General features: G+C 39.1%; 2 protein-coding genes across 7 annotated transcripts in view; both read right to left on the reverse strand.

Moving 5' to 3' along the window:
• Nucleotides 1-15,300, reverse strand: part of LOC131938264 (tyrosine-protein phosphatase 99A) — a 45,588-nt gene extending 30,288 nt beyond the window's left edge. For all 4 annotated transcript variants that reach the window (XM_059296218.1, XM_059296216.1, XM_059296217.1 and 1 more), the window contains exons 1-3: nt 15,165-15,300; nt 11,836-11,924; nt 13-176 (exon numbers count right to left, since the gene is read on the reverse strand). In XM_059296218.1, coding sequence (XP_059152201.1) covers nt 13-176; nt 11,836-11,908 — 237 coding nt within the window. In that variant the 5' untranslated portion in view covers nt 11,909-11,924; nt 15,165-15,300. The remainder of the gene's footprint in view (nt 1-12; nt 177-11,835; nt 11,925-15,164) is intronic.
• A 1,394-nt stretch (nt 15,301-16,694) lies between these two features.
• On the reverse strand, nt 16,695-24,049 carry LOC131938287 (lysine-specific histone demethylase 1A). Of its 3 annotated transcripts, none has more exons than XM_059296272.1 (9): nt 24,031-24,049; nt 22,851-23,205; nt 22,511-22,695; nt 22,050-22,156; nt 19,413-19,547; nt 18,858-19,090; nt 18,355-18,579; nt 18,137-18,265; nt 16,695-17,608 (listed from the first exon to the last, which is right to left on the reverse strand). In XM_059296272.1, the coding sequence occupies exons 2-9, from the start codon at nt 23,152-23,154 to the stop codon at nt 17,262-17,264; spliced, it is 1,665 nt and encodes a 554-aa protein (XP_059152255.1). In that variant the 5' UTR covers nt 23,155-23,205; nt 24,031-24,049; the 3' UTR covers nt 16,695-17,261. The 3 variants fall into 3 exon arrangements, with proteins under 3 accessions (XP_059152255.1, XP_059152257.1, XP_059152256.1); XM_059296274.1 differs by lacking the exon at nt 24,031-24,049 and adding an exon at nt 24,006-24,025; XM_059296273.1 differs by lacking the exon at nt 24,031-24,049 and adding an exon at nt 23,946-24,001.
• Nucleotides 24,050-24,328: the final 279 nt, after the last annotated feature.

Genomic DNA, 24,328 nt, shown 5'->3' on the forward strand with positions numbered 1-24,328 from the left:
AGCCAATCTTACCCGACTGTCTGACATTAGGGGTGGGGTACGTGCTGAGTCAATGAATGCCAGTTGAGCTTTGTCTTTATACCATGTCACATTCTGGAACTTCTGTCCTGGCTTCACTTCTGGACAAACAATGGAAGCATTTTCTCCCACTTTCTTGTCCAGCGTGTTGGCAGCAACTGAAATCATGTTGGGTAATTTTATTCAATCATATTAAACATAATTTTATGAGAAAGGTGGAGGGATTACGTGACCTGGGACAAAATCTGAGGTTTCTACCACTATAAAGTAAACATGCAAACTATATTGAAAGCAATGTTACACCCAGCTGTATTAACATCTGACTATAGATAAACATCATTAGTATTAAATGTAAACACTTTAAAGCTTTTAACAGGGGTGTGACACCAACTGCAAAATTTACTGAGACAAAAAATAGGGCGGGGTGACACCATGAGATTCCACAACTGGTGACACCCACATGACCGAGTGACGCCACTGATACCAGTGCTGATGTATGGTTTTCTCTGGTTAAATGCATTACTGCTTTGGTTTTGTTTTTTTGTTGTAACTAAAGTTTTACTGAATAAGCAAATTATTCAACAGTATACTTTTGAAATCAAGGGTTACAAGCTTGTTGTATAATTTGAGCTGGAGGAGACAAATGTTAACTATTGCTTGTTATGGGTTTTTTTTTAATTTGGTTTTACTCTAAATTATTTAGGGGAAAAAGAGTAGAGAAAACAGTTATAAGTTACTTCCATTTTTTTTTTAATGGGAGGAGGGGTTATAGTTAACACAAGTTATCAAACATCAATGTTTGAAGGGAAAACAAAGTTAAAGGAGTGAAAAGATGTCCACAAACTAAAGGAAGAGTGGAGATGGAGAGAAGGATGAAAGAAATAAAGAGAGAGAGCAAACAAAGAACGAAGACGAGAATCTGGATGAGCCAGTGGAGGAGATCGATAGGCCTTGACCATTCATTGCTTTGTGTGCTGGAGAGGGCGGGAGCCGAGGAATAAACGTCTCGATTAAACACAAAGCTAATAAAACAGGCGCTAAAGTAGAGACGTGTATCCTAGCCTGGTCAATCCATATCACTCGCACTTCAATACGATGACAGTGTACGGGTGCAACTTTGATACATCAATTACCTCGGCTGTATTTTGCTAAGTTAGCAATGTCGCTTCGTGCTTTTTTCCTGCTCGACACATAACAGGTTCAACGTTTTCTGTGAGCGGCACAACAGTAAGACCATCGCCACTAATGTCACCTTAAGCTAAACCGACCACGATCACAGTACCGACGACCCTAATCTTAACCCGACCATTATCCACGTACCGACGACCCTAATCTAAACCCGACCATTATCCACGTACCTACGTCCCTAATCTAAACCCGACCATTATCCACGTACCGACGACCCTAATCTAAACCCGACCATTATCCACGTACCGACGACCCTAAACTAAACCCGACTATTATCCACGTACCGACGACCCTAAACCCGACCATTATCCACGTACCGACGTCCCTAATCTTAACCCGACCATTATCCACGTACCGACGTCCCTAATCTAAACCCAACCATTATCCACGTACCGACGACCCTAATCTAAACCCGACCATTATCCACGTACCGACGACCCTAATCTAAACCCGACCATTATCCACGTACCGACGACCCTAATCTAAACCCGACCATTATCCACGTACCGACGACCCTAATCTAAACCCGACCATTATCCACGTACCGACGACCCTAACCTAAACCCGACCATTATCCACGTACCGACGACCCTAATCTAAACCCGAACATTATCCATGTACCGACGACCCTAATCTAAACCCGACCATTATCCACGTACCGACGACCCTAATCTAAACCCGACCATTATCCACGTACCGACGACCCTAAACCCGACCATTATCCACATACCGACGACCCTAAACCCGACCACTATCCACGTACCGACGACCCTAATCTAAACCCGACCATTATCCACGTACCGACGACCCTAAGCTAAACCCGACCATTATCCACGTACCGACGACCCTAAACCCGACCATTATCCACGTACCGACGACCCTAATCTAAACCCGACCATTATCCACGTACCGACGACCCTAATCTAAACCCGACCACTATCCACGTACCGACGACCCTAAACCCGACCATTATCCACGTACCGACGACCCTAAACCCGACCATTATCCACGTACCGACGACCCTAAACCCGACCATTATCCACGTACCGACGACCCTAAACCCGACCATTATCCACGTACCGACGTCCCTAATCTAAACCCGACCATTATCCATGTACCGACGTCCCTAATCTAAACCCGACCATTATCCACGTACCGACGACCCTAATCTAAACCCGACCATTATCCACGTACCGACGACCCTAAACCCGACCATTATCCACGTACCGACGTCCCTAATCTAAACCCGACCATTATCCACGTACCGACGACCCTAATCTAAACCCGACCATTATCCACGTACCGACGACCCTAAACCCGACCATTATCCACGTACCGACGTCCCTAATCTAAACCCGACCAGTATCCACGTACCGACGACCCTAATCTAAACCCGACCATTATCCACGTACCGACGTCCCTAAACCCGACCATTATCCACGTACCGACGACCCTAAACCCGACCATTATCCACGTACCGACGACCCTAATCTAAACCCGACCAGTATCCACGTACCGACGACCCTAATCTAAACCCGACTATTATCCACGTACCGACGACCCTAAACCCGACCATTATCCACGTACCGACGTCCCTAATCTAAACCCGACCATTATCCACGTACCGACGACCCTAATCTAAACCCGACCATTATCCACGTACCGACGTCCCTAATCTAAACCCGACCATTATCCACGTACCGACGACCCTAAACCCGACCATTATCCACGTACCGACGACCCTAAACCCGACCATTATCCACGTACCGACGACCCTAATCTAAACCCGACCATTATCCACGTACCGACGACCCTAAACCCGACCATTATCCACGTACCGACGACCCTAATCTAAACCCGACCATTATCCACGTACCGACGACCCTAAACCCGACCATTATCCACGTACCGACGACCCTAATCTAAACCCGACCACTATCCACGTACCGACGACCCTAAACCCGACCATTATCCACGTACCGACGACCCTAAACCCGACCATTATCCACGTACCGACGTCCCTAAACCCGACCATTATCCACGTACCGACGACCCTAAACCCGACCATTATCCACGTACCGACGACCCTAAGCTTAACCCGACCATTATCCACGTACCGACGACCCTAATCTAAACCCGACCACTATCCACGTACCGACGACCCTAATCTAAACCCGACCATTATCCACGTACCGACGACCCTAAACCCGACCATTATCCACGTACCGACGACCCTAAACCCGACCATTATCCACGTACCGACGACCCTAATCTAAACCCGACCATTATCCACGTACCGACGACCCTAAACCCGACCATTATCCACGTACCGACGACCCTAATCTAAACCCGACCACTATCCACGTACCGACGACCCTAAACCCGACCATTATCCACGTACCGACGACCCTAAACCCGACCATTATCCACGTACCGACGACCCTAAACCCGACCATTATCCACGTACCGACGACCCTAATCTAAACCCGACCATTATCCACGTACCGACGACCTAATCTAAACCCGACCATTATCCACGTACCGACGACCCTAAACCCGACCATTATCCACGTACCGACGACCTAATCTAAACCCGACCATTATCCACGTACCGACGACCCTAAACCCGACCATTATCCACGTACCGACGACCCTAAACCCGACCATTATCCACGTACCGACGACCCTAAACCCGACCATTATCCACGTACCGACGACCCTAATCTAAACCCGACCATTATCCATGTACCGACGTCCCTAAACCCGACCATTATCCACGTACCGACGTCCCTAAACCCGACCAGTATCCACGTACCTACGTCCCTAATCTAAACCCGACCATTATCCACGTACCGACGACCCTAATCTAAACCCGACCATTATCCATGTACCGACGTCCCTAAACCCGACCATTATCCACGTACCGACGACCCTAAACCCGACCATTATCCACGTACCGACGACCCTAAACCCGACCATTATCCACGTACCGACGAACCTAATCTAAACCCGACCACTATCCCTGTACCGACGAGCCCATTAACGCGGCAAATAGTTTCCTACCATCAGGCTGGTGTGCCACACGCTATCCGATGTTTGAAGGCCTGGTATTAAATATTGGCTGGCCCCAACATCTGATCATATCCTTACAGTATACGCCGTCCATCCGATGTTTGAAGGCCTGGTATTAAATATTGCCTGGCCCCAACATCTGATCATATCCTTACAGTATACGCCGTGTCAATCGATGGCGGGGGGTTCCGTGTGGGCCTTATCAGGCGTGAGTCATGTGTTGTGGAGCTTGACCACTGGATGGCCAGCCCACACACCAGATAGAACAGCAAGACATGGTGACCCAATGGACGGGAGAAAGTAGACATGGTGACCCAATGGACGGGAGAAAGTAGAGAGACATGGTGACCCAATGGACGGGAGAAAGTAGACATGGTGACCCAATGGACGGGAGAAAGTAGAGAGACATGGTGACCCAATGGACGGGAGAAAGTAGAGAGACATGGTGACCCAATGGACGGGAGAAAGTAGACATGGTGACCCAATGGACGGGAGAAAGTAGACATGGTGACCCTATGGACGGGAGAAAGTAGAGAGACATGGTGACCCAATGGACGGGAGAAAGTAGACATGGTGACCTTATGGACGGGAGAAAGTAGAGAGACATGGTGACCCAATGGACGGGAGAAAGTAGACATGGTGACCCTATGGACGGGAGAAAGTAGACATGGTGACCCTACGGACGGGAAAAAGTAGAGAGACATGGTGACCCAATGGACGGGAGAAAGTAGACATGGTGACCTTATGGACGGGAGAAAGTAGAGAGACATGGTGACCCAATGGACGGGAGAAAGTAGACATGGTGACCCAATGGACGGGAGAAAGTAGACATGGTGACCCAATGGACGGGAGAAAGTAGAGATACATGGTGACCCAATGGACGGGAGAAAGTAGACATGGTGACCCAATGGACGGGAGAAAGTAGAGATACATGGTGACCCAATGGACGGGAGAAAGTAGACATGGTGACCCAATGGACGGGAGAAAGTAGACATGGTGACCCAATGGACGGGAGAAAGTAGACATGGTGACCCAATGGACGGGAGAAAGTAGAGAGACATGGTGACCCAATGGACGGGAGAAAGTAGACATGGTGACACTATGGACGGGAGAAAATAGAGAGACATGGTAACCCAATGGACGGGAGAAAGTAGACATGGTGACCCAATGGACGGGAGAAAGTAGACATGGTGACCCAATGGACGGGAGAAAGTAGAGAGACATGGTGACCCAATGGACGGGAGAAAGTAGAGAGACATGGTGACCCAATGGACGGGAGAAAGTAGACATGGTGACCCTATGGACGGGAGAAAATAGAGAGACATGGTGACCCAATGGACGGGAGAAAGTAGACATGGTGACCCAATGGACGGGAGAAAGTAGACATGGTGACCCAATGGACGCGAGAAAGTAGACATGGTGACCCAATGGACGGGAGAAAGTAGAGAGACATGGTGACCCAATGGACGGGAGAAAGTAGACATGGTGACCCAATGGACGGGAGAAAGTAGACATGGTGACCCAATGGACGGGAGAAAGTAGACATGGTGACCCAATGGACGGGAGAAAGTAGACATGGTGACCCAATGGACGGGAGAAAGTAGAGAGACATAGTGACCCAATGGACGGGAGAAAATAGAGAGACATGGTAACCCAATGGACGGGAGAAAGTAGACATGGTGACCCAATGGACGGGAGAAAGTAGACATGGTGACCCAATGGACGGGAGAAAGTAGAGAGACATGGTGACCCAATGGACGGGAGAAAGTAGAGAGACATGGTGACCCAATGGACGGGAGAAAGTAGACATGGTGACCCTATGGACGGGAGAAAATAGAGAGACATGGTGACCCAATGGACGGGAGAAAGTAGACATGGTGACCCAATGGACGGGAGAAAGTAGACATGGTGACCCAATGGACGCGAGAAAGTAGACATGGTGACCCTATGGACGGGAGAAAATAGAGAGACATGGTGACCCAATGGACGGGAGAAAGTAGACATGGTGACCCAATGGACGGGAGAAAGTAGACATGGTGACCCAATGGACGGGAGAAAGTAGACATGGTGACCCAATGGACGGGAGAAAGTAGACATGGTGACCCAATGGACGGGAGAAAGTAGACATGGTGACCCAATGGACGGGAGAAAGTAGAGAGACATAGTGACCCAATGGACGGGAGAAAGTAGACATGGTGACCCAATGGACGGGAGAAGGTAGAGAGACATGGTGACTCAATGGACGGGAGAAAGTAGAGAGACATGGTGACCCAATGGACGGGAGAAAAACATGGTGACCCAATGGACGGGAGAAAGTAGAGAGACATGGTGACCCAATGGACGGGAGAAAATAGACATGGTGACCCAATGGACGGGAGAAAGACATGGTGACCCAATGGACGGGAGAAAGTAGAGAGACATAGTGACCCAATGGACGGGAGTAAGTAGACATGGTGACCCAATGGACGGGAGAAGGTAGAGAGACATGGTGACTCAATGGACGGGAGAAAGTAGAGAGACATGGTGACCCAATGGACGGGAGAAAGACATGGTGACCCAATGGACGGGAGAAAGTAGAGAGACATGGTGACCCAATGGACGGGAGAAAATAGACATGGTGACCCAATGGACGGGAGAAAGTAGACATGGTGACCCAATGGACGGGAGAAAGTAGACATGGTGACCCAATGGAGGGGAGAAAGTAGACATGGTGACCCAATGGACGGGAGAAAGTAGAGAGACATGGTGACCCAATGGACGGGAGAAAGTAGACATGGTGACCCAATGGACGGGAGAAAGTAGACATGGTGACCCAATGGACGGGAGAAAGTAGACATGGTGACCCAATGGACGGGAGAAAGTAGAGAGACATGGTGACCCAATGGACTGGGGAAAGTAGACATGGTGACCCAATGGACGGGAGAAAGTAGACATGGTGACCCAATGGACGGGAGAAAGTAGAGAGACATGGTGACCCAATGGACGGGAGAAAGTAGACATGGTGACCCAATGGACGGGAGAAAGTAGACATGGTGACCCAATGGACGGGAGAAAGTAGCTGGTTCAGGCAATGGCGGTGTGAATCCCGTCAACAAGCACATGAACTTGAGCGTTGAGCCCATTCCACAACAGGTCCCACCGCAGCCCTACCCTCCCACCGGCTTTAGATGTACATGCAGGAAATCAATAATCAAATCAGTTGAATTTCTATGATGGAAGAGATTCTAAACGGCCATGAAAGGGCGGAGTGGTGGGCTAGACACGAGAAGCCGTGCATACATACAGCCATAGACTAAAGTAGACATGTGTTTGTTCATATGTGACAATATAGTATAGCTGCAGCTCTGTGTATAATAATACAGTAAATTGCAACATGATCTTTATATGACAACAATATAGTATAGCTGCCACTGCCGTGAGCACACACAAAACCACACACCGACTAAAAATAAACGCTGAATGTTAGATGTTAAAGCTATTTTTAAGTACAGTGATTTGGTTCTCACACCGAAAAAAATGGGGTCTATACAATATTATCGGCGAAGTGCGGGATCAGTAATTCTGTAGAATGCCTGAAATGGCCGACAAGTACAACATAAATGGTGTTTGTATTTTGCCTAGACTTCTATTAAATTAATTAAATGCCAAACAGTTATGTAATTAAAGTAACGCACTCTTTCGAACCTGACGGTCCATGGGACAGGTGAAGTAGGGTTCATCTGTTTCAGTGACCTTAGAATATTAAGACATAGTGTGGTCAGCACTATATCTAGTAGCATTTACTTTCTCTAACGTTATTAGTAACGTGGATCAGCTACCCATGAGTGGATTAATGGGTGTCTTACTCGGGATCCGACCTAGAGACTTTCAGATTAGTAGTCAAACGCTGTACCATACGACCTTGTATGCGTGTTCGCTCGAAAATGGGTGACCAGAAAAATGCGCAAGGGAAAATGGAGCATTAAAAAAAAAGCACAAAGGAAAAATTGCGAACACAGAAAAATGCGCAAATAAAAAAATTGAGCAAATAGAAAAATACGCAAATAGAAATTTCCGCACATAAGCGCAAACAGAAATATACACATACAGAAACATACACACACAAAAAATGCGACAAGAGAAATAGCTGACAGGTTGCTTGACACCATGAGTGTTTTACCACGAAAACTTTGACAACAGCGTGGGTCTGATCACATGTGATTTAACCATGGGTGGTTTATTTACATGGGGTTTTTAAACAGTTATTTATAGTTCATATTATAGTACAATCCGTGAACTTTTACTAGCCAAGCTTCGTTTACGCTGCCAATAGTAAACATTCATGAATAGAATAAAACGTGTATTAAATAAAAGTCGTGTTTACTGTCCACATAATGGCTGGTGACGCGTTGACTAGATTTATGTATCCAGGTCTCATGTTTTAGCTAATGAAATGTTGAATGCTGCAATTATATGAGATAATGAGATAATAATTATGTTCTATAGTGACGCCATAAACTTCACTAGTCAAACAATACATCGGATGCAGATTTTTAAGTGACAATTTTAAGAATGTATTTTCGATAACATGTCGAGCATTAAGAAATCTTTAGAACAATTGGAACAAATCTGTAATTATTGTGTTCGATGTGCCACTTTGGTTGTGTTAGATGTTTCAACTTGATTGTGTTTGATGTGCCACCTTGGTTGTGTTAGATGTGTCACCTTGATTGTGTTCTCTAACAATGCCCCCCCCCCCCCCCCACCTGGCAACGGGTCGACTAGAATAGTTTCACACGACAGTGGCTTGAATGAGTTGCCCCATTGATCGCTGCACCAAGAAACTTCTATCTCGCTAATCGATGCTGAGCCGGGCTCAAATCTTTTTGTCGGCTGACGACTTGGTACAGGAACAAAAGGTTGATGTAACACGTTATACATTTGTTTGAATACACTAATGCATTTGTTTGGTGGGTCAGACAGACAGCGCTGTGTAAAAATTAAAGAACACCTCAGAGAAATAGTGGGTAAAAACGCAATAACCAAACGTGATCTGTTCGATAATTATTTTTACTGAAAAGCTAATCGGCGTTTCATTCTTTATTCCTATAGGAATGTTCAAACATAAATGCATGACTTGGCGAGTGTCAATTTGCTATTTTAATCAGGGTATGAACAATTATCGAAGATCTCACGATTATTGCAGGGTACTGAATCAATCGTGTGTCATATATTGCCTAAGCCTTCTATAACATGTCAGACAAGGACTCCGGCAATGTGTACAATAATCTTATTCCGTTATTCGCATTATTAGGACGGTGTTCTTTCAAGGCCTTGACTAGAGGGGAGCTAGAGAGAAAATAGTGACGCCAAGCTCTTTGTTGGCTCACACTAAACACCAAGAGACTGAGAAACCACGGTAACAACGATGTCTTGTGAGTGCCTTAAGGAAATCTGTGAGGCCCATACATGCATACAGTGTGGCCTAAATGTTATTAAGATCTGTTGACATAAAGAAGTCGGTGGTGGAAATGATAGGTTAGGGAGTGCATGACCTTTTGTACTACTAGAACATTGAGCATGCAAATGAAAATAAGAGACAATGGAATATCTAATAAGTGTAAGCACACACACACATACAAATGATACTACACGTTGACAGTGAATGTATTCCTGTCTCTGTGGGGACATTGTGCGGGTCCTTAACTCAGGCTGCGACAAGTGGCGCAGCGACCCTCAAATTGCGACAGTCGTTGTTACGAAACGGATAGCAGATTGGCATTTACGACCAAAAAGGTACTTTGAAGCAACTCTAACGGAGTATCACAAGGCATGTTGAAGACATTCCTGAACATACAATACACATACTACACACACTACTGCTCAGTTCTCGCCAAGTATTACGTTTCTTTAACAACATGAAGGGATGATATGATCGGCATTATCCCTAATTGTCGTTGCTTTTCCCAACTCGGGTGAGCTCAAGTATGTACCACGGACTCTAGACCGGGAAATAAATCCAAGCTTTTCTGGTGGGATGAACTGGTTTGCACTATAACTAGTAATGTGTAGCTTCAAAAGAGCATTCACAAAATCTCCTGCTAACATCACTATAGTCTCTACTACAAAAATAATCGATTTATAACGCAGGAACATTTGAATCCACCCGTTTCTTACACAACTTAATACTACATTTCCTTTGACCATAAAACATTGCTAGGACCAACCCCAGCCATCGAAACTACTAAAATATAAACATATCTATGGCCAGAGGTGGACATACCCGCAGGGTGGGTCCATATGATATTGGCCCCCAGGAACGGTGCTGTAATAGGACGATTAGAGCTTTAAATTTTTGTAAACATTTGTTATTTCTCCATTTTACCATTTCCATTCCTTCGTGCCAAATTGTAAAATTCTATTTGATAGGGAGAAACGCACAATGAAAATTTCAATCTGAAGTAGGCGGTCCCTTTTTTCTGGGGGTCTTGTACACATCCATTCCACCCCTGTCCATAACGTATTTTGTTCTTTATGCTTCTTCTTTCATTAATAAGGTCATTCCATTAAATGCCTTCCATTTCATACTTTACCATAATATGAATAGGCCTACCGTACAAAAGAAAAAACAGCACTAAGCTAAGTAAAAAAAAAAAACACAGCTACATTATACTTGACTTTGAAGTAAAGATTTTTGTCAATACGATGTGCATGTCTTTTGGACTAGGCGCCTTTCTTTATTATTTAGCTAACTAACTCAAGTTCATCAAGACAATAGTATTGTCTCTATGCAGATACAGGAGACAGGCAGGGTGTTTATCTGAGCTTCAACCACCCGGGCTTAGGCGGGCTAATGTAAACATACAGTTTTTATACAACATCAGCAGGCGAGTACATGACGCTCACATACATGACGGCTCGCGTGCCTGGACACGTTTTAAGGCGGGGATTTCAAGGTTCATGTACAGGAGCAGTCAACATGCACTACAAGGTTGGCTCATATACTGGCACATAGCACCAACACCAGCACTAGTGCTTGTTGGGTTATATGCTGCCACACAGCACCAAGCACTTGTGCTATGGCATGTTGGGTTATATGCTGCCACACAGCACCAAGCACTTGTGCTATGGCATGTTGGGTTATATGCTGGCACACAGCACTTGTTCTATGGCATGTTGGGTTATATGCTGGCACACAGCACCAAGCACTTGTGCTATGGCATGTTGGGTTATATGCTGGCACACAGCACCAAGCACTTGTGCTATGGCATGTTGGGTTATATGCTGGCACACAGCACCAAGCACTTGTGCTATGGCATGTTGGGTTATATGCTGGCACACAGCACCAAGCACTTGTGCTATGGCATGTTGGGTTATACATCATACAGTTTTACTGTGTGGTTAATGGACCATACATCATACAGTTTTACTGTGTGGTTAATGGACCATACATCTATGTTCACCTGTACATGTATACAGCCCACAGCTAAAGACTCTATCAGGAAGTTAAAAGATTGTTTACAGAACTACCAATGCAATCACTCCTCTGTGTGTACAAATCTAAAAGAAAGAACTTACCATCACTGATGAGCAGTAAAAGAAGAAATATGCTGAGAATATTCCACATTTCCTGCTGTTTGTTGTGTGTCATCTACATCAGTAAACACCTAAAAATCATACATGATATAACTTTTTAAGCAGAAAACACTTTGCACATATTGTTCTAAATTTATGCAAAAATTTAATACGTAAGTAAAATATTACATATATTGCTTACGTAGTCTACATGAGCAAAATAGCAATTATAATGTCAAAACAAAATAAGCTTCTAAACTCTAAAAAACATGTTCCAGTTTTTCCAGGATATAAAAAAGAAATAGCTTAAACCTTCTATATGAATCTAGAACTATTTTACCTAACACAAACAAGGACTGGTGAAGCAACCCACTTAAGACTTAACTAGACTATAAACTTTGTAATTCAAGTACCTATAATGATTTGTTACACTAATTGAAACTATTGTTTTAAGATTATGCTCCCCTTAAACTATCGATCAAAAATCCTACTCTACTATGTCACTAAATAACTACCACCCATCTTCTCAGGATATTAAACAACTTGCCTAAGGGGTCATCCATAAATGACGTCACACTCGTAGGGGGGAGGGGGGGTCCGTAATTTTGTGACGATGTGTGATGAGGGGGAGGGGGGGGGGGGGGTCAGATGTTGCGACGTCACATTTTTGCATTATAAAAAAGCAATGTTAGAAAACGAATTTTAGACGTTATTTCGCGTTTTAGATAACTGTTTTAATAAATTGTAATAGTTTAGACAAGATTTTGGAAAAATATCAATGTTTAAAAAAAATTCAACTGCAATTTTGAGGGGGGTTGTAGGTTGAGGTGTGACGTCATTTTAGGGGGGGGGGGGGGTCTGGCTTTTTGTGACGAAGTGTGACGGAGGGGAGGAGGTAAAAATCGTCAAAAAAAGCGTGACGTCATTTATGGATGACCCCTAAATACATATTTCTGTGAATTTGATAGGCAGATTGTTTTTTTTTTCTTCAGCCTTTTTAGAAATAGTACTACAAGCAGTTACCCATAGCAGTTGTTATAATGTTATTATGACAGAAATCAAGAATAACTATCTTTATTCATAAATGATAAGCAGAATCAGACTAATGAAAAAGTTAGCTACTACACTATATAAAACCCTACTATATATAACCACATATAAAAATCAGGAATGGAAATCTTAATGTCTAAACCAAATGGTGAGCTCCTGTTTGGCACTCTAATAGACATCACCAGAGGAAGTTTGATAGTCACTTTAAAGTTGTATGCCTTGTAGATTAATAGAGAGTTCATGATGCAACTGAATAGGTGCTAATAAGAAATGTGTATTACAATACATTTCAAATCAATTACCCAGTGTGACAAAGTAGTAAATTGTGTTATATGGTACTATATTAGATTGTATTGCATTTTAATTGTTTTGTACTGTATCATTTTGTGTATATAGGTTGCTTTGTAAGTGAGGCAAGGTTTTTATAGATGGGAGTGTAACTGTTTTGTACTGTATCATTTTGTGTATAAAGGTTGCTTTGTAAGTGATGCAAGGTGTTTATAGATGGGAGTGTGTGTGTATGTATTGAGATGGCTGTGGAAAGAAAGGAGCACAAAGAGTGGGTAGAGGGGAGCCATTGTATTGAAAAATGTGCTTTCAGGATGATTGATTTTAATGCAGCACAATTTACCTAAAGATTAACCGAAGTATCTGTATTATGGATGGAGACAGAACACTACCACCTCCAAATAATCAAGGTTGTGTGGTATTGTGCCGTGTCAAGTTTTTGTATGTAGTGGAATATGTTTTGTGTTTGTGTTGAGTATATGTCCTTTTCTGACTGCTAAAATAAATGTTGATCTGAGGATGGTCAGATCAAGGGTAGTGTCTGGTAGAAGCTTTGTCAAAGGTTTCAGCATCAGGGTAGGTTGGCTACCAATATCTTCTTGGATTTCTTTTCTCTCTAAATATCATATTTATCTATGTCAAAAGCTTAAGTTTAGATTCTGAAAGAAAAAGATTACAGATGTTATCATTTTGCTCAAACCAATCAGTGAAATGAGGGGAGCCAACTTGACAAATACAAAATGCAGTGGCAATAACTCAGATGATTTGACTATAAAGATAGTCCAAGATATCATCAGATCTGGAATCATCACCATTATATGAAGTCAAATCTTTCTGAGTGCCATCAGAATGCACTGAAAACCTGGATAACTGCCTTAGAAGAATTCTATATCTCCTAGCCACTAAACAGAAATTTCCTCTGAAACTAATAATGTTTGTACCCGATTTAAGGTTTCAATTTTATTTATTTTTTACGGCCAGTATGTGAGATACATACAGGGTTGAATTAAAACACTGCTAATTTTTTATTTTAATGTGAGGCTATTTAGAAAAAGATGTTATTCTTAATTTTCAGCTTTTTTATTTATATTATGAAACACAGGCTTTCTGTAAAAGTAGCATTAAAAACTGAACAGCCAGCCTCAACTATGAGCCTAGAAGGTTCACATAGAAATATACTTTTATGACTAGGCCTATAAGAAGCCTATGATGAATTTTCCAATCATTATGTTAGTAGACTAAAGTAGACTAATTAAAAATTCTTTTAGCTTGAATTAAGCCATATAGTTATAATTAACAGACTGTAACGAAAATATGTGTGCACTGTTAGGTTGTTTATTAAATCTCAAACTAGTTTCATGGTGGTTAGTAATTAATTAGTAATTAGGGTGTATTACCTAATATTTAAGTTAAGTCATAGATCTAATGCAAACTAACGCCCTTTTTTTTTAAATAAAAAGTATTTTTGAGTCATTAGGATTATTAGGCTAATCCTTTTCATTATGGAACACTCATCATTCACTAAACCTAGAATTTAGATCTAAATCTAGATCTTTACTCTACTTACTAACTCTAGTACTACTAGATCTAGTACTAGCTTATTAACTAACTGAGTACATCTAGAATCTAGATCTAGATTTCTTCTAGACTAGATTCTAGATGTATCTAGTTTAGATTCTACTTTCTAGACGTCTAACACTAACATCAACAAATCTATGATTTAGGCTCTATTATAACTGAAAACTCATTAACTAGTTGTAGGCCTATATCGCTAGATTTCCTAGATCTAGACAAGAATTTAGATCTAGATCTATATCTAAATTCTAGGATTAAGACAGTGAGTTTGGTACTGTGGACGAACTCCGTGAGTTTTTTTAAGTTTTTAAAAAAGTGAAGTGCTTGCTGGAGTAGCTAGGCTGCTGGACTTTTTTTAAGATGTTGGGTTGTTTTGGGGGAATTTGGTATTTGCATTTTAATACTAATGCAAAGTTTACCTTTTCATTTGTAATACATTTTGTTGGTAAAGATATTGTAGTTGAAATAATTAGTAAATCCAAAGTAAATACTCGGAACTACACAGAAGCTATCACTTCCTATCCATTTCTCGTCTATCCTCAACTTCCATAGTTGTTGAAGATTTCCGGTCATGTGACTTTTGTTTATTGATGCCAACCTTCCTATGGGGTTTTTTCTTCGGTTTTGTTAATGTTGGTGTTTTTAAAAGAATAAAACTTGCCCTACCTGTGATGGAAGCGTAGCCCAAGTGTTTTATTTTTATTCAAGTTGTTGATAATTATGCACAGATCTGGTATCTAGCTATGGGATATAGCCTATAGTCAGATCTTACTTTATAATTTATAAAGTATAATAACGCGCTCCTAAGGCTCCTTACTCACAGTGACTCACTATAACAACATACATAACTATGTGACTATTTCATTACTCAGTACTCAGCCTTATTGGATCTAGTAGTAGTTAGCCTATACTACTAGAATCTATATAAAAATTAAAGGCCACAACTATGAAATGTTTAATATATATTTCAGATTTAATTTTTTTTTAAAGAAATTTTTTTTGGTCACAAGATTCTCTCTGCTAAGTACACTGTATATACTATATAGTATAGTATGTGTATATATTAAGTAGATCTATATTCTAGAGAGGTATGGAAACTCAACTGTTGCAGATAGTTTGCTTAATAATTATTAATTGAAGCCATAATTAAAGAGACACATATTACAATGTAAATAAATCTGCACATTACATAATTTCTTACCTTAAACAACAATATGGAAAATATGGTGGAGTGACCATATTGTCATCTGTGATGTGAGAAATGATAAAATGATTTTCGAACAGGTTAGATCAAGATGCACTTTGTTGAAAATACAATAAATAAACTCAGAATATAGATATTCTAGATTTATAGGGCTGAAATCCATTTCTCCAAAAGCAATGTTAGCTAAAACCTGTCACAGAAGCTTTCATCACAATGTGGTTTTGCCACTCTACAATTTGCTACATAGTAATGCAAGTAAAGTTCCCTTTCCAAACCGGACAATCCATGGAGCAAATGAAATAAGAGTTTGTAGTGTGGTTAACACTTCGCCCAGCCATCTTTACATGACCAAACTGGAGCCAGGTATCAGAGCCGAGTGTACTCATGATCTCGAGCTTATGATCTGAACTGTAGACTTTTGGATTAGAAATAAAGTGCTATCCCATTCCACCACTCCATCCAAATCGGCTATTTAAGCAGAGAATGATGTTCATCAAATTTTAAAATCCAAACAAATATAAGAGAAAATAATTTTAAGTAATGTAGGAAATTCAATAAATGCAAGCTAATGCATTACTAATATTAGCACACTAATCTTTTTTCAACTAAATTTACTTTTCATGAAAGATTTCTTTTTTTGCAGAAAATAGGAATGTAGTAAAGCCATATGAGAAAACTGAAAGAATATGATAAAGAAAAAATTGTTTTGTACAACCTTAAACAATGCTTTAACAAAGACGGAAAATGGTTGAAGTATTTTTATGTCAAAATAGTAACAAATATTTATATTTGACAGAGTTTTTAAACTTCATAATTTTCATATAGTTACATTTGTATGGTGGACTGAACTGCACATGCATAGTACATATCTTTTTAATGTATTTAAGCAAATGAAAATGTAATGTAATTTAACAGTTTTTCCAACAAATCAGTTTCAAAATTTAATATTTATTTGTAGGCTAATTGGCAAAGAACAAGTACTTTTAAAAAAAAATTATGTAGAGATTATTCAATGAGCGAGATTCCCTGAAGTAATAATATTTATCCCTCATATTGATAGAAAATGTAAAATGTTATGTACAGAATGAAATCATCAACAATATTTAACAATGTTGTAAAATATAACAAAGTGGAATGTATACAGCATTACATAAATACAAACTTTCCCATTTTAATTCAACTTTAATTATTCCTCACTTTTACTTTGTCCATCGGTAAATTAGAGTTGATTTAAATTTCAAAGGAAGTTGAAGTAAGAATAGTTAGTAGTATAGTAGGCACAATAATTCCTACTTTTCACAATTTATACTTTTTACAGTTCATCATTGATTTCTTTTTTTAATTGTTCTTTTCTCTCCACATTCTCTTCTTCACCATTTTCATCCTCATCACTTTCATCCTTATCACTGACAACTTCCTTCTTATTTTCTGTTTTATTTTTCTTTGCCTCCTTCTTTTTGCGCCTTTCTTCTGCTTTTCGACGTTTCTCCTCCATAATAGCATCACATGTTCTAGTAAGAATTTGATTTCCTGCTCGAATACCTGAGTTATAGGCACCGTGCAGAGTTCCATGCTCAGAAAATGATGTGTGCTCACCAACAAAATAGATGTAAGGACACAAAGGCTGTGCAAACACATCCCAAAGACTTGGATCACTGCCTATATAATAAACAGTAATAATTTAGTAGGTGTATTTATTATCTCATAATTTACTATATATAAAACAATAGTCTTAGAAATTACTCAAGTGGTATTCTGGAAATTTGAAAGTCCGTAAAACAGTAAAATCTATTTATGACAACTAAACGCATGAATATGATAAAAACTACTATTTAGAGAAGGGCGTAATCAGGACAGCACAGCCAGTATTTGAACCATTTGCTTGATGATATTCATGAATGCTCAATGTTTATCTTAACAATAAAGATACGGTTATATATGTATGGATTTTTAAAAATGCCACAATGAATGATTAAGTAAATGACTTACACCTGCCAAACTCTCCCTACTTATAGCTTTGTGTACCCACATTAACTTCAAGTATAAAATAAAAAACTCTATCCCTTGTTACTAATTTCTCATTATAAACCTATTCATTTGTTTAACACTCAAAACCTATAGTTACACATTTATTCACATTTGCTAAGGAACAACAATAATCTAACTACTTAATCTAATGACACTGACCAACTTTAGGGTATGTGCTAGCCCCCTTTGACCACTCATCTGCAACCCAATGAGATCGCTGAAGCCCAACAATCTTCCCTCCCTGTTGAACTTTATCTTCACCAAACATCTCAGTTAACACAGCCAAAACTGAAAATACAACAATTTTTTAATACTAAATTTTACATTAGTAATGTCTGTGTAAAAAAAATGTAAAATTCATAACAGTAAGACATTACCTAATTTTTTTGCCTCTTTATCTGTCAGTTTTTCAAACTCCTGTGCAGCTGTTCCAGTTAGAAAACTGGAAAGGTATGGTTTGCCAATAATTTTATGGACATTCACCCATGTCTGCAGGTTTCCCCTTTCAGCATCCTTACTAACTGCACGAACAAAAACACCATGTTCGGCTGGCCAAAAGGCTCGTTCAAACTGAACTATCACTTTATTTCCAGCAGACATGCCTGTAAAATATAATTTAAATTTATTTTGTTTGTTTTTTCTTGAAAAGTAAATGCACTCTCATAATTTTAAATACACTATTTAACAGAGAAAAAAAATGTTCTTTTATATATGCTACTATTTTATTGTAAAATTAAGCTGATGACTCTTCAAAGCAAACATTACTAGTATGTTCTGGAAATTAGAATAATGCTTCAAATAGCTTTGTAAGTCCAGTATTAATGAAATATGGTAAAAATCAATTTCAAAACATTAAAATAAAAAATAAAGAATATCTAACTGATTTCTTTGGCCGCCAGCTGGTATTTTTTAGGGAGTTTTGGTTCAAACAACAAATCTCCAGAACCAATAACAGTGGACGGCACAGCAACTATGACAACATCAGCTGAGATTTGAGTGCCATCACGGAATCTAATTAAGACCTTTTTGTCTTCTTTGTTGATTTTGATTTGTCTAGCCACCTTGTTCAGGTAGAGATGAAGAGGAGGCTCTTCCAAAGATCCACTGAGCAACCTAAAAATTACAATCAAGAATTAGTAAGAGCCTTAGAAAAACAAAATTTAATGCTACCAAATCTCCTACTTCAAATATTAAAATCAGACAATATATAAGTAACCTAAAGACTTTAAAATATTTTGCAAGGCTAAAGTATTGAAGGAATACAATAATTCTGTTCGATCAGCCTATATTGGCTTGGAACTTTCTCCTTCCAAACTTTATCTTTTAATCTTCTTTTCATTATTATATTGTAGTGTAGAAAGACTTAAAACTTAAATCAGTAGACTTAAATTGATTCTGTTTAGCTTTCAGTAATGGTAAATACATTGATAAATACCTATCCAACAATTCCCCCATGCCATCTAGCAAAACTTTTTCAAAACCAACATCAAGAAGTTCAGGATTGTAATGCCGCATAGAATAATCACCAAGTATGTAAGACGGTAAGCACTTTGCAAGGTGCGCTTCCACGCTGTAGACAAAGATTATAAACAAGTGTGATTTTTTATTTAAATAGTAAATAAACAATAGTTCACTGTTAATAGAATTCAGCTGGATAGAATATTTTGACAACCTGAAGATGTCTCTTAAGTGAAAGAAGATTTCCAGACATCCAGACAACCTAGTGCCTAAAATCCCCTTGAAAAGCAATTAAAATAGACAAAAAAATTTCAGATGTCACTTGGTTCAGTAAAAAAAAATGTTACTACTTTAAAAAGTTGGTATCAAAAGATATTCATAACAAATCAGAAAAATTGTTTGTAACTAAACTTTTTAAATGCCAGTAACAATGTTAACTTTTTAAGAACAAATAGAGTCCTTTCATATGACGTCACGTCCGTTCGTGATACCTACGCCCGCCGCCACAGTGGTGTACACAAGACGTAAACACAATCAGCTGTTCGCCAGCGCTGGACGTGTTCACCAGCGCTGGACGCGTTCACTGTATGTAAAGAACCGCACCCGCGGAAAAGGAAAAATACGTTAAAAAACTTGAACTCTTAGGAATTGAAGATCCTTATACTGTTATTGACAGTTTCGTATAAATAAATATGTGGACAAAATTTCTAAATAAAAATACTGTTAGTAATACTGTTTGCGTTTAGAGTTAAAGTTGCCGAATCTGATCAAATGCAGTTCTCGATACTTTGTTTCATGTAAGGACAGTAAAATAATAAACTTCATTTTAATTATAAAAGATAGCTATTAATAAAACAAATATGCTTGACCTTCACAAATACTAATAGTAAAAGACAAAGTCAAAAGTAACAGGCTAATAAGAATAATAAGATCTAATAGTAGGCCTAATACCTGGCTCCGCTGGGTAGACAGAATCTAGAATCTACTTCTTTACTTAAATTTAATTACTTTAGATATACATTCGATTCAAAATACACCCATAATAAATCAAAAGTAGTCATAATAGGCCTAATAAAGCATTTAATTGTCTCTAAGATCTAAAATCTCGCTCTATTATCTAATCATTTTTTTAGCAAACGAAATTTTCTGAAATTGAAATAGATTATATGACTAGACTTAGATCTAGAATCTGCTACTTAAATTAAATTGTAAAACTTTATACAAGCATGTAGTTGATATTATTGTAGTAGAAGGCTTTAATAAATTACTAAGGCCTACCTACTTTGTTGTCTTTTTACAGCAATATGTGTCTGATACTGGACTGAGTTTAATTAAATTCAAATTCATATCTAGTAATTGGTCTACTAAGCTTTTGTAGCCTAGTAGTACAATCTAGATCATACCAGCCAACAACAAATAACCACATTATTATTATTTGGTTAATGATTAGGCTAATTTTTTTTTAAATCCACTGTTTATAAAAGAAAAAAATCAAGCTAGAAACATTATAAGTGAGATGGTTTAGAATAATAACAATGGACCCAGTCTACAATTGATACAATTGCAGGTCTACATAGGGCCTACAGTCTAGTAGTTTACAGTAGGCACCTAGTGTGTAGCTAGTATACTAGTGTGTAGCTGTCCAGAGTTAAGATTCTTAATGCCTTAATGCTTTCCCCTGATAAGCCGTGTGTGCTATAAATGACATAACATGACACCGAGGTGAGAAGTGTTGAGGGGAGAGCAGTGGGACTTTCCCCTTTGTTCTCCCTGCTGGGCCCTGAGGGTCAAAATTATATAAGAAATACTATCTCTGTGGTGCTGGGTATCACGGAGGTGAGACATTTTCAGGGGAGGGCAGGGCAGACTCCTCTTTGGTTTTATTGTGGGCTAGATACAGGTGGGGGCAGCCATTATGAGGGTTGAACGTCAGTATTAATGTGTCTGATCACTTCCCTGCTGGATTATAAGGGTCTTAAATTGTATAACATGCTACCCAGATTGGTTATTACCCATGGATTATATTAGCCGTTGTAGTGTGGGTTTTGTAGGAGTTAAGTGGTCTCACGTTTGCTACAGTAGATAACCTCTAATATATTACTGCATTTGATCAGCTTCGTCTACTTAAACTCTAAACGCAAACGGTATTACTAACAGTATTTTTATTTAGAAATTTCGGCCACATATTTATATTATCCACGAAACTGTCAATAACTGTATAAGGATCTTCAATTCCTAAGAGTTCAAGTTTTTTAACATATTTTTCCTTTTCCGCGGGCGCGATTCTTTACATACGGTGAACACGTCCAGCGCTGGCGAACAGCTGATTGTGTTTACGTCTGATGTACACCACTGTGGCGGCGGGCGTAGGTATCACGTGATTTAGGTCACGTGTTTGCAAGGACTCTATAGTACATTGTATCTTAGTAGAGTTAATTGAAAGTTACTAATAGAAACTGGAAATGATTCAGATGAGTACATAATCTTATTTGCAAAAATAGATCAACAAGTTAGCAGCCTGCTTATTCAATAGTGATTGTAAGTAAGAATTCTCTGTGTTATTTTTTTTTATATTGTTTTAAAACAAACATAAAGATAAATTAGCTAATCTTACCTGTCAGCCTTAGCTATATCTCCTTTATTTAAAACCCTGTCAACTGCATCTTTTACTGATATCTCAAGTTTTGATAACTTAGATTCATTCAAAGCTTGGCTCAAAATCTGAAATCATAAAAAAATAAAAGTATTTAAAGTATAGTTTAAATGGATTTTAAGTTGATTTTTAAAAAAAAAATAGAAATAGAATATTGTCCATTTCTTTTCAGCCATACATTGAATGACTGAGCAAAGGGAAATAAATCTAATTTAAAGTTATTTAAACAGTCTTAACACTATTAACAGTATTAATTAATGGAAATTTGTATTGCAGCCTAAATACTTTGTAGTTGTAGACTACAATTTGAAACCTGACTAACATTAAGATTAAACGTTTGTAAATGTTTAAAGACAACTTCAATCTAAGACCTTCATAATATGTTTTTATTCGCAGACACTTAACTAAACACTAAGTATTACCTGTGCAGCTTGCCGTGTTATTTTAGTAAGCTCATCTCCACTATAACGTTTGTCTTCCCATGGCACAATGAACTGCATGTTATCTATAGGTGTGGATTTTAACTCAAAATTATCAGCCAGCTCCATGAGAGGATTGTTTTTAGCAATAACATTGAATGCAGACCCTCCAAGATCTATTTCAACACCTGCAAAGCAAAATTTTAATAGTTATAGTTATAGAAAAGAATTGCATATAACATGACCTACATAGATAACCTTTATAAAGTAGAGTGAATGCCAAAATTAAAATAGCTAAAATTTAAAATTCAATTAAAGCTCTAATAGTTAATAAAACCCATACCTTTAGCATTAGTATTTTTAAGTCTGTCAGTCCATACACGACCGCCAAACCTATCTTTCCTTGCTTCATAGACTTTTACAGTAAAGTTACTTCTATCAGAAGACAGCTTGCGTGCAGCTGCTAATCCTGCTATTCCAGATCCAATTATGACGACTTCTGTTGGAAGGCCTACCTGATTTTCATTAACGATAGGTTTCTCCAGTTTGTCATTAATCTTGTTCTTACTTTTTTTATTTGAAGTAGCCTTTGCAATAATAATTAAATTTAGAAAAATAAATCCAGCCAAATAGTTAAATTTTTGCATTTTTAAAACTTTGACTTCTGAAAAAATGTAGATCTATTGGCTAATTGATACCTGAAAGGTGAAAATAAAATTTTAAAGTAATAGGCCTTAGGGGTCGTCCATAAATGACGTCACACTTGTAGGAGGGAGGGGGGTCCGTAATTTTGTGACGTTGTGTAATGAGGTGGAGGGGGGGTAGATAGTGTGACGTCACACTTTTGCATTATAACAAAGCAATGTTAGAAAACAAGCTTTAGTCGTTATTTTGCGTCTTAGAAAACGGTTTTAATAAATTGTAATAGGAATTGATTAAAAATACTCTATGTTGACAGAGTTCAGACAAGATTTTAGAAAAATATTGATGTTTTAAGAAAAATTCAACTGCAATTTTGAGGAGGGTTGTAGCTGAGGTATGACGTCATTTTAGGGGGGGGGGGGGTTTGGCTTTTTGTGATGATGTGTGACAGAGGGGAGGGGGGAGGTAAAAATCGTCAAAAAAAGCGTGATGTCATTTAAATGACCCTTTAATACAATAGGTTGTTATATCATTATCTAGTTAGGCCTAATAGTAATTATTAATAATTATTAATTAGGCCTAATTAGGCCTACTAGTAATTAGTAACTTAATTATAATAATTAATCTGAGTATTGAATGTGTGATGGTCTAACTATAATTTATAATCAAATACTAGATCTAATCTAAGTACTAACTTAACTAAATGTCATTTCACTACACACTACGGAAGATATGTAATCTAGATCTATATTTCTAGATCTAGTCTAGATTTAGATCTAGTTAGTAGTTAGCCTACTGGAAAAAAATCTAGCAGAGTAATGCAAGTATTGCAAGCTTTCCAAACCAAAATTATTACCCTCCAGACAGGAACAATTGCTTACCGTGTTATGCTATGTAAGTTAAGGTTTTTTACTGCTATAAAAAAACTGAAAATTTAGTAGATCAGGGTCTGGGCGCTCAGTGTTGAAAATTTAACATAGATCTAGATCTAGAGACTATTCTAGATCTAGATCTAGAAATCTAGTATTTCTAGGTTAAGACTGCTAACTCGAAAGTCTCGAGTCCGAATACGGGTTAAAGTCAGTAGAACGTCCCTGATTGAGTCCACTCAGTTTTGATAGGGAAAGTAGGCGGAATACATAGATAGTGAACTGTCTTAGTATCATCAGTCTAAAAATA

This window comes from Physella acuta, unplaced genomic scaffold (genome assembly GCF_028476545.2).
Source record: "Physella acuta isolate Inbredline_101_S28 unplaced genomic scaffold, ASM2847654v3 ptg000240l, whole genome shotgun sequence".
Classification (NCBI taxonomy): domain Eukaryota; kingdom Metazoa; phylum Mollusca; class Gastropoda; family Physidae; genus Physella; species Physella acuta.

Bases quoted from the DNA above. Each gene is read 5' to 3' on its own strand.
- LOC131938287 (XM_059296272.1), bottom strand. From the start codon at position 23,154: ATGCAAAAATTTAACTATTTGGCTGGATTTATTTTTCTAAATTTAATT. The intron at 19,091-19,412 runs GTATTTATCAAT...TGTAATTTTTAG, and splicing joins ATGGGGGAATTGTTGGATAG to GTTGCTCAGTGGATCTTTGG. The intron at 18,266-18,354 runs GTAATGTCTTAC...TTGTATTTTCAG, and splicing joins TAAAGAGGCAAAAAAATTAG to TTTTGGCTGTGTTAACTGAG.